This window comes from Molossus molossus, unplaced genomic scaffold (assembly GCF_014108415.1).
Source record: "Molossus molossus isolate mMolMol1 unplaced genomic scaffold, mMolMol1.p scaffold_m16_p_14, whole genome shotgun sequence".
NCBI lineage: Eukaryota > Metazoa > Chordata > Mammalia > Chiroptera > Molossidae > Molossus > Molossus molossus.
In genome coordinates, this window is record NW_023425349.1 from 346,420 (window position 1) to 357,053 (window position 10,634).

At 61.3% G+C, this 10,634-nt stretch overlaps 1 protein-coding gene across 9 annotated transcripts in view; it reads left to right on the forward strand.

Moving 5' to 3' along the window:
- CAMSAP1 (calmodulin regulated spectrin associated protein 1) overlaps nucleotides 1–10,634 on the forward strand; it is a 55,030-nt gene extending 44,396 nt beyond the window's left edge. For 3 of the 9 annotated variants that reach the window (XM_036260570.1, XM_036260567.1, XM_036260568.1), the window contains exons 11-17: nucleotides 752–3,107; nucleotides 4,035–4,171; nucleotides 4,460–4,665; nucleotides 4,854–4,956; nucleotides 5,791–5,906; nucleotides 6,606–6,724; nucleotides 9,018–10,439. In XM_036260570.1, coding sequence (XP_036116463.1) covers nucleotides 752–3,107; nucleotides 4,035–4,171; nucleotides 4,460–4,665; nucleotides 4,854–4,956; nucleotides 5,791–5,906; nucleotides 6,606–6,724; nucleotides 9,018–9,320 — 3,340 coding nt within the window. In that variant the 3' untranslated portion in view covers nucleotides 9,321–10,439. Of the gene's footprint in view, nucleotides 1–751; nucleotides 3,108–4,034; nucleotides 4,172–4,459; nucleotides 4,666–4,853; nucleotides 4,957–5,790; nucleotides 5,907–6,605; nucleotides 6,725–9,017 lie in introns of those variants that run through there. The other 6 variants (XM_036260569.1, XM_036260572.1, XM_036260575.1 and 3 more) reach the window with 6 other exon arrangements.

Here is a 10,634-nt window from a genome sequence, read left to right on the forward strand (position 1 = left end):
CGATTCCGGTCAAAGGCACGTACCTTGCTTGTGGGTCATCTCTGGCCCTGTCGTGTGAAAGGCAACCAGTTGATGTCTCTCTCTCTCTCTCTCTCTCTCTCTCTCCCCCTATCTCCCTCTCCCCCCCTTCCTCCTTCCCACTCTGTCTGAAGATAAATAGAAAAAAATTGGGGGGTGAGGATTTTTTTTAAAATGTCACTTTTCATGTAAATTTATTTTAGCCCTGGTTGGTTTGGCTCAGCGGTTAGTGCACCAGCCCACGGACCGGAAAGTCCCGGGTTCAGTTGCTGCTAAGGGCATGTACCTCGGTTGCAATTTGTCCCGGCCCTGGTTGGGGTTGTGTGGGTGGCAACCAGTCAATGTGTCTCTCTCACATCGATGTTTCTCTCTCTCTCTCTTCCCCCTTTCTCCCTCCCACTCTGTGTGAAGATACATGCAAAAAATGTCCTTGGGTGAGGATAAAAAAAGCATTTTAGCTTTGATTTCTAGTATGATAAATATTGGTTAGTAACGATAAATATAATAAGTAAAACTGGGATTCTCAGTAGTTTCTAAGGGTGTAAAGGGGTCCTGGGAGCAAAATGTTTGAGAATCTGAATGAAACCAGCTCTGGCATTTTTTGATCAGGGGAAGGGTTTGTCTGACTTCATCATTAAGGTTCATGTTCTCTTTTCGTGTCTGGTGTCACTCACTGTTGGAGTCGCCCCTGCTGTGACAGCGGCGTGTCCAACGGCTTCTCCCTGCGTTGCAGGCCGGCATCTCAGCCAGCGCCCTTTGCTCTGCATCACACTGGGAGCGGCGACGTGGACCCCGGCTCCAGCGACAGCGTCAGCTTGGCCCGCTCCATCAGCAAGGACAGTCTGGCATCCAATGTCATCACCCTGACCCCACAAAACCAGCCCCACCCCACCGCCCTGAGGGCCAATGGGAAAAGCCTCCTGAACAATGTCAACATTGAGGATGAGGACGAAGAGCTTGTGGCCATTATCAGGACGGATGGGGCTCCCCACGGCGGTAGCCTGGGCCCGACATTCAGCGCCAGGTCTCCGCAGAGCCTAGCGAGCACCTTAGGAAGCAGGCCTGACAGTTTCTTCTTGGAGCCGTTGCTGCCGGCGCTGCTCCGGCCTGCCAAGGAGGAGCAGGCGGTCGCCAAGGAGGACGAGTGTGGGGAAGGGCGGCCGAGGGGTCGCACAGCCAGGAGGCCGGGCGAGGGCCACCTGCCTCTGGGGCGGAGGGAGGCACCTGGCCGCCACATCGGTCGAGACTTAAACAGGACTTTCACCCCAGTCTCCTGCTCAGAGCTGAGCACTGAGGGGGCGCCACAGGCCGGGGAGGCCCTCGGCGAGCCTCTGGCCAGCGGTAGTTTTGATCCGTTATCTCAGGGACAGTCTGCCGACGGCTTCTTTCTTCACGTGGCCAGAGCGAACGAGGACACGGAAGGCAGGCTCTACGTCAGCCATGTGAGAAGCCCTCGCACCCACGACACAGAGCCCTGGACGGTCCTGCGGCAGGACTCGGACTCGGATGTCGCAGACCTGGAGGAGGCTGAGCAGGATTTCATGGGTGAGGACCACCCTGTGCTGATGGCGAAGTACATGGGTGAGGAGGAGTCAGCAAAGCTGCGGGAGGACATGCAGGTGAAGGAGCACGAGGACAAGGATGGTGCCAGCGGCCGCTCCAGCCCCTGCCTGAGCACCGTCTCCCAGACCAGCAGCCTCTCCATGGCGAGTGGGAGCGCGAAGATGACCAGCTTCGCGGAGAGGAAGCTCCAGCGGCTCAACAGCTGTGAGAACAAGTCCAGCACGAGCAGCTCCCAGAAGACCACGCCTGACGCCTCGGAGAGCTGCCCTGCCCCGCTGACCACCTGGAGGCAGAGGCGCGAGCCGAGCCCCGGCAGGCAGGGCAGCGACCATGCCCGCCTCCTGGCCTCTGAGCTGGCGCAGCTGCACATGCAGCTGGAGGAGAAGCGCAGGGCCATCGAGGCCCAGAAGAAGAAGGTGGAGGCACTGTCTGCCCGGCAGCGCCTGAAGCTGGGCAAGGCGGCCTTCCTGCACGTGGTGAAGAAGGGCAAGGCCGAGGCCGTCCCCCAGCCCCTGAAGCTGGAGCACTTGGCTCGGGAGTGCTCGCAGCAGGAGGGCGACCTGGACGGTGCTGTGACCAAGCCAGAAGAGCTCGTAGTGAGGGAGCAGGGCGGGGGAGACACCGGGGAGGGTCAGGACGTGGACAGAGAGGGCCTGGCCCTGCTGCCGCGGCACAGGCAGAAGGAGCCTGCCGCCCTGCAGGAGCTGGAGAAGAGCAAAGCACTGTCTGCAGCTCTCCTGGAGGCTGCTGGGGACGGGGCAGACCTGGGCGAGGGCGACCTCTCCATCGAGAAGCTCAACGAGACCATCAGCACGCTGCAGCAGGCCATCCTGAAGATCTCTCAGCAGCAGGAGCAGCTGCTCATGAAGTCCCCTGCAGCTCCCACACCAGGCTCCAGAAATAATGCCCAGGACTCAAAGGTCAAGGCGTCCATCCACTTTGTGGAGCCGCTCTCGCCCACTGGGATGACCGGTCACCGCAAACCTCCCCGTCTTGGGCAGGGTCGGAACTCCCGGTCAGGAAGACCTGCAGAGCTGAAGGTTACGAAGGACAGGCAGCAGGGCTCCAGGAGTAAGACCCCAACACCCAGTGCAGAGGCCCTCCTGCACTCACGGCCTTTCCCGCCTCGGACGCCCTCTGACCTGGGCTGGGACGGTGTCACGGACCCTGGGAGTGACCCTCACGAGAAGTGCTTCTTTGACAGTTACCGGCTCCATGAGGGGAGCAACCAGCGGGCCTTTGTCCTGTCCTCGTCCAAAGATGCAAACATTCTGTCAGAACAAATGAGCCTCAAAGAAGTCCTGGACGTGGGTGTGAAGGAGGGAGTGCTCAGTGCCCCTGCCGTCTCGGGGAAGGAGGAGGGCCCCGAAGATGGGCCCCCACGGAGCAGAGTCAGCCTCATCGAGGTGGACCTGTCAGACCTGAAGGCCCCCGAGGAGGCGGGGCAGACGGAGGAAGGCCACGAGAGCTCCGTGGGTGTCAGCAGTGAGGGCGACCAGAAGTCGGGGGTCGGCTTCTTCTTCAAGGTAAACTGCTGGCGTTGCCGTGCCCGGTGTGGTCCGGTGTTGTCACTGCCGTGTGCTGAGGGTGCTGCAGGGACTTGTGTTGGGAGCAGGGCCCGCAGACCACGCTGTGAGGACAGGAGTCCAGGGCAGGGCACTGTCTCTGTCGCCTGCGCCCTCTGCCCCGAGTGTGTGCCATCAGAGCCTGGCTCATGGCGTGACATGGATTTCATGCAGTTTTTACGTGTCACGAAATAGTTTTCTTTGGATGGCTTTCTAGTCACTTAGAAATGTAAGAACAGTCTTAGCTCACAGGCTCCCTAGGAGCCAGGGCAGGCCGGGCGGGCCTTCGGGCTGAGGTCTGCTGGGCCTGTGGCGGGTGCACGGCTGTGGACAGCAGGAGCCAGGGCAGGCCGGGCGGGCCTTCGGGCTGAGGTCTGCTGGGCCTGTGGCGGGTGCACGGCTGTGGACAGCAGGAGCCAGGGCAGGCCGGGCGGGCCTTCGGGCTGAGGTCTGCTGGGCCCGTGGCGGGTGCACGGCTGTGGACAGCAAGGGCGCTTCCTCTGCCTCGTTGCCGTTCTCTGAGGAGGGAGAGAAGTGAGCTGTGAGAGCCCCCTGTCCAGCAGTGTCCCCGTCCTCCTGGCGCCGTGAGGTGACGTCCGAGTCATCTTCGCGGACGCGCGCCCTGCGTGGGCTCCCACAGTCAGTCAGCAGGCGTCGGCTCGCTGCGGGTGCTGGTGCCCTCGGAGTGGACAGGCTTCACGATGCTTTTTGAGTGGACGGCGTCTTCTCCGTCGGCGTGTCGGCCTCCTGACGAGGCTGATGCGGCAGATGGAAGGAGCTCGCTGGTCTGGGCTGTGCATTGTTTCTCGGCTGGGTCGGGATGCTGGGCAGGGCGGTGTGTGGAGGCTCCGCGGCTGGGCCTGCCCCGAGACGCTGTCTGTTCCGCAGGATGAGCAGAAGGCGGAGGACGAGCTCGCCAAGAAGCGGGCAGCCTTCCTCCTGAAGCAGCAGCGCAAGGCCGAGGAGGCCCGTGTGCGGAAGCAGCAGCTGGAGGCAGAAGTTGAGCTCAAGAGGGACGAGGCCCGGTAACTGGCTCTGTGGGGCAGGGGGTGGGGCGAGGCTGGGCTGGTAGCTCCTGTGTCTCAGGACGATCTCATGTCACATCCTCTCCCCCCCAGCCTGGGAGGTGTGTGCATCCACCCCGTCGTCAGGTGGCCCGTACGTGTGCTGCTGGCGTGGTGGCTGGGCTGCAGTGGGGCTGGGCACTGGCTTGGGGTGGGATGCGGGCCCTCCATGCCCAGTGCTGCTGCAGGAGGCTGTGCCTGGCTAGCTCCGGGCACCCCCTCTGAGCAGGACTCAATATTTCCTCTCAGGCGCAAAGCCGAGGAAGACCGGATACGGAAGGAGGAGGAGAAGGCACGGCGAGAACTCATCAAGCAGGAATACCTGCGCAGGAAGCAGCAGCAGATTCTAGAGGAGCAGGGACTAGGCAACTCGAGATCGAAGCCCAGAAAGCCGCGGCCAAAGTCAGTCCACCGGGAGGAGCCCCGTAACGACTTAGGAGCCAAGTGCCCAGCCTGTAAGCAGGCCCGGCGGTGTGGGCAGTGCCTGGTGCCCTCGTCCAGGGGATGCTGTGATGGGGCTGTGTGGGCATCTTGCCTGGGGGGTTGTGCTGCAGAGTTCAGGGTGTCGCTCGTGGCTGCCCTGGCTCTGCTGCACAGACGGGCGAGACGGACCACGTCGACAAGAGCGTTTCTTTTCTGGCAGCTGATGACCTGAGCCGGGCCCAGTCGGGCTCCAGCCTGTCCTTGGCCTCTGCAGCGACGACCGAGCCTGAGAGCGTCCATTCAGGGGGCACGCCCACCCAGCGGTAAGGGCAGGGGTGTGGCCGTGCATCCCTCTCCCCTCCCAGTCACTTTGACGTAGGTGTTTAGGGTGGGCCTTTTCACTGGCGCTGAAAGAGTCCCCTTTGATTGACGAGTGACTTGGGAGGAGAGGCTGGGCCTTGGTAAACTCCCACGTGCTGTTGGCCTCCTCTGGTGGCAGCCCCACCCCACCTGTCCACTCTGTGCTCCCTCGGCCGCACCCTTTCCACCTGTCTGGTGGTCTCTTGTCACCTGGGATCCGTGGAGGCTGCCTCTCAGGGACTCGGTTTGGGTTTGATTTTCGTTCTGGGATCAGTTACCTGAGCTGGATTCCAGTTCCAGCTCTGTCTGCTTCCCCTGTGCGAGCAGCTCTGTTCCGCCACCAGCGACGCTGCTGTGACCAGTGCAGGCTGCCTGTCACTGAGACCCACTCGGGGTTCAGACTCCGCGGCTGTGTCTCCTCTCTTCCCCCCAGGGTCCCATCCCTTACTTGGCTGCCGCACGGATGGCCTGGCTTCTCCAGCCAGCAGGGGCCAAGCGCCTCCCTGCCAAAGGCTGCAAGAAGGTGACCCCTGATGGAGGCGGGCTCCCCTCCACCTGTCCACTTTTGTCAGGCTGGTGCCTGAGGTGTGGTTTCTGCGTCCTGCCCGGGGCTTATAACTGCGTGGGGAATGCAGTTGTGATTGCGCCGTGTGCTCACTGTAGTAGTGCTCCTGCCCCTGCGGATGGTCCTCACACAAGGTGCCCCTGGCCCACGCAGGGTGGGAGTCCACCAGCCAGTGGGCAGCGGTGGGCGAGAGGACGGTCTGAGACCGTTGCGTGTCTGCCCTTCCCTCCAGAGTTGAGTCCCTGGAAGCCTTGCCCACCCTGAGCCGCAACCCCAGCAGAAGCACAGACAGGGACTGGGAAACGGCGTCCGCGGCGTCCTCTCTCGCCTCGGTGGCTGAGTACACAGGTGACAGCCTTGCTCCCCTGGAGGTCGTGGGCACGCATGCACGTCTGCGGGGAGGTTGCGCTGCGGAGTGTCCGTGTCCCTGGGAATCGGGTACTGCCGGCTCTCCAGCTGGTCAGCTGCACTGCCCCATGCCCGCGTTGTGCCCTGGGCACCTGGGAACCTCAGGTTTTTAACATTATTTCCTGACTTTGTTTTGTTGTTCCTACAGCAAAGAAATGGGGATTGGGAAGGGGCTACATTGTTAGCAACTCAGTCTTTTCCTTATTTTATTTAAAGTGTAAACTTCATTCTTCCAAATGAATGTGAAGGGGGTCTTCCCTTTTATAACATGTATGGACCCGCCCTGGCCGGTTCGGCTCAGCAGTTAGAGCATCGGCCTGCGGTCCAGAGAGACCCAGGTTCGGTTCCTGCTAAGGGCATGTACCTCGGTTGCAGTTTGTCCCTGGCCCAGGTTGGTCATGCGGGTGGCAGCCACTTGATGTGTCCCTTTCACGTCGATGTTCTCTCTCTCTTTCCGTCTTTCTCCCACTCTGTCTGAACAAAAAATGGAAAAATGTCCTCGAGTGCAGATAAAAAAATGGAAAAATAAAATGCACGGACCCACACTGTGTCTCGCCGCAGCTCCGCTGTGGGAAGCTCGGCCCTTTGCTGCGAGTGCCTCAGGGTGTCAACCTTGCGGGTCTCGCCTGCTCTCCCCAGGTCCCAAGCTCTTCAAGGAGCCCAGCAGCAAGTCCAACAAGCCCATCATCCACAACGCCGTGTCCCACTGCTGCCTGGCCGGCAAGGTGAACGAGCCGCACAAGAACTCGGTCCTGGAGGCAAGTGTCGGTTCTTCCCGAAGGAAACGTCCCCGTGGCCCATGTGCCGCTGGGTGGGGAGTGCACCTGGGCGTGGATGCTGGGGAGGCCTGTTGCGCACTGGCCGGGGCTTTAGGAGAAGCACACGGACAGAGAAATGGGGGGCTGCCCTGGGTTGGAGCCGGGGCTTGAGGGGCACCAGTGAGCCTTCTGCCCAGGGCTGGTGGGGGCGGGGGTGGTGGAAACGGGTGTTAGTTTGGAAGCACAGGAACCGTGGAGAGGAGACAGCAGTGGTGGTGCTCCTGGGGGCGGCCGCCTGCGTCCAGGTGGGGACAGGAGGAGCTGCAGGAGCGTGGCAGGGTCCAGGGGCTGAAGGGGAGGGGCGTGGGCAGGGATTCCATATTGAGCCTGGATCTGGAAGTGGACGTCCAGGGGTGTGCGGTCCTTCTTGCTGTGACTGCCCCGAGGGCCGAGCCCCACACCTGAAGAACACGGTCAGGCCCTGACCCTGAAGGGGGTGATGCCGCCTCAGCCGTGGAAAGATCTGGAAGGCAGTTAGCAGTGGAGGGTCGAGGTTAGGACCTGCATGCCCTTCGCCTGGCGGGGCCTGAGCCTGGGGGGGGGATGCTGTTCCCGCGGTGCAGGAGGGGGGCCGTTTCTCTGTTCCGTGTCAGGGCTGCTCTGGGCGCCGGGTCCTGCGGGAACAGACCAGCATTCTGGCATGGAGCTGGTGTGCTGGTGTGAGGCTGCCAGGTGCAGGGGACTGGGCTGCTCCCACAGCGGTCAGACAGGAGAGCTGCCCAGCTTGCGGGCCGTGGTCTGTGTCTCTCAGCTCTGACGCTGCCGCATGAAATCCCCACAGACTGTGTGAACAGGCTTGGCACAGTCCCCATAAAACTTGACAAAATGAGGTGCTGCCTTCAGCCCTCAAGCTTCAGGCTGGACAGTGCTGAGCGATCTGTGGAAGACGGAGGGGCAGGGCGGGTCCCGGGGTGGCTCAGACCAAAGTGATGTTGGTCAGAGCAGAGACCGGGAGGAGGAGAGAGGCACGCAGATTGGGGAAGACAGCTCCGGGCAGCTTGAGGAACACCTGGGAGTCCAGTGGGGTCAGAGGTCACAGGGCACCTTCCATGGGGCCTCCGCCCAAGGAGGATCCCCAGCTCTGAGGGGGAACGCAGCTGTGGGCAGAGGGGCCATAAACTGACCCCTGCGGCACCACGGAGAACAGACATGAGAGGAGGGGTTGAGGAGAGGGGGCGGGGGCCGGGGGTGTCCACCTCGTCCATCCGTCCACGACCACTCACCGCTCTTCTGAGTCGCGTTGTGCTCACAGTGGTGCCTTCTGTCTTCCACTCAGTCTTTTTCAACATACACGTGTATGTGTGATTCTTGGGTTATTTAATAACAACCAATCACTAAGTGCTGCTAAGAACAACATGTCTGAGCAGCAATGAGAGAAGCTGACAGCGCTTCAGGGCCTTGGACTGGGGACCCCCAGACTCTGCTTTCAGAACTGCTGAGGTAGAAAGTTCAACCAGATGTTTTCAAGCAGGCGGAGGATGTATCTTAACAGTTACTGACACAGACGTTTCAGAGTTCGGAAGACTGTGCAGCAGACACCGTCCCAGGCACCAGGGGTCCTTTTGTGCCAGGTGACTGGCCTGTCACTTAAAGTCCACCCGGCAGAGCTCGGCGATGCTAGTCTGTCAAAGTGGGGCATGCGTCCCAGCACATGTCAGCCCCAGAAGGAACCCACACCCACCAGCACACTCCACACATCCTCCCCGCCTACTCCCACGGCCCTGCTGCCGTCTCTGTGGACCCGTCATGTGAAGGGAGCCCACGAGCCTCACGCACACGGTTGTGTCCGGCTGCGTCCTTTCACGGCGAGTCCACTCTGCGGTGTGCCCGTCTGAGGACGTGCGGGGGGTCCCCTCCTTGGCTGTGACGGTGCTGCTGCCCGGAGCACGCGTGTGCATGGTCGTGTGGGTACGTGCTGCAGTCCTGAGAAGGACGGTGAGTCCCTGGTCAGTGTGCGGATGTTTCCGCAGCAGCGAAGGCGCCACGTCTCTGCCCTCCTAGCGCCGCTGTCCATCTGGCCGTGGTTCTGACTTGTGCTTTCCTGTCGGCTCATGATGTTGAGCCTCTTTCCCTGTGAGTCTTCACATAATTTGGAAAACATTCCTGAGAGAAATCTCAGTGGCCCCTGCGAGGGTGACCCGAGTGTGTGCAGGTGCCGCGATGCGGGCCGGGCCGGCTCACTGTGGTGCTGAGCACTGAGGCTCTCCCGTCCTCCCCTGTTCCCTCGGCGCAGGAGCTGGAGAAGTGTGACGCCAACCACTACATCATCCTGTTCCGGGACGCCGGCTGCCAGTTCCGGGCCCTGTACTGCTACTACCCCGACACCGAGGAGATCTGCAAGCTCACCGGCACCGGGCCCAAGGCCATCACCAAGAAGATGGTCGACAAGCTGTACAAGTACAGTTCGGACCGGAAGCAGTTCAGCCTGATCCCCGCCAAGACCATGTCGGTCAGCGTGGACGCGCTCACCATCCACAGCCACCTGTGGCAGCCCAAGCGGCCCGCGGTGCCCAAGAAGACTCCGACGCGCAAGTGAGCTCGGCGGCCAGGGCGCCCAGGCCCGTGTCTGTTTCCATCCTTTTGGGTACGGAGTGTGCAGAGTCACAGACCTTTTTTCGAGAGACTTCTGGACAACAGAGGACAACCTTCCCTTACTCCCCGTGCACAGGATGCCAGGTGGAGCAGGGACGGAGGGATGGATGCCGGGGCCTGGCCACGCTCCTGTGGCCTCACTTCCCCGAGGCTGCCGGCGAGGGGTGTGTGTGTGACAGGATTCCTTTTACTTGAAATTCTTCAGTGTAAATTAGAAGTGATTGACGTTGCGTTCTGGCCTCTCGCCTCACCCCCTTTGCACATGGGCGGGCCCCTCGTGTGGGCCTGTGGCCTGTGAGGTGGGAGGACAGGGACGGCCTCCGGTCAGGGTGTGTGAGTGTCTTCAGGAAGGGACTCGTCGGGGGGCTGTGTTTATTCGGGAAGTCGTATGCTATTTATTGATTGTGTCTACTGCCAACGTTTATATCCAACTCTGAGATTTCTGAAAACAGTTCTTGTCCCGTGCTGCTCAGAAAACGTTTACTGACGACACCGTTCCCTGAGAGCACCGAGGTGCAGAGCCCGCTGCGGCGGTGCGAACGGACACGGAGCCGCTTGCCTGGCTGGTCTGCACTCAGCAGCCCTCACGGAGCTTGGTGGTCTGATGATCTGTTCACTAATAAAGAGACTCTGGTGAAGCAGATGCTCCACTCAGCTGCGTCTCTGCAGAGGTGACGGCATTGAGCTGGAGCTCCCTCACGTTTCTGTTGTCGAGTCGTCGCTGTGGCTCCTGCTCCGGCAGAGTGGGCTGGAGGGGGCGGTCCTTGGCCCACAGGGTCATGTTTGCCACTCACAACCTGCAAGGGGTCCTGTGTGGTTTTCTTGGAGCCCCAAGCAGGGGTGGCTCTGGCACTCCTGGGCTGCGGCCGAGGCCCTCTGAGCCACATTCCCTGGGCGCCGCCGTCACCCTTCACCTAGCACCTCTGCCACCCGCTCCGGCTGCTGGGAGACGCCGGAGTCTCGTGTTAGCTTTGCACACGCGTTCTCTGCAGTGTTACTTGAATCTGTCTCGAACTGCAGAACTAAATGGAAGGTTGGAGATGACGTCAGATGGTGTGACTGTCCCGTACTTCTGGGTGGAGGGGGTGGGGAGAGACGGTACACAGACCCTGGGAGAGAGGTAGTGCCCCGGCTCCGGCTCCGAGGGGCCCTGGGCGCAGCTGTGTGCAGTCGGCTGGCAGCTGCGCCCTGGGGGGGTGGGCGTCCCGTGAACCCTGTTCCGTGCTCTGCACAGGTGTGCTTTTTCTCACTGTCTGTT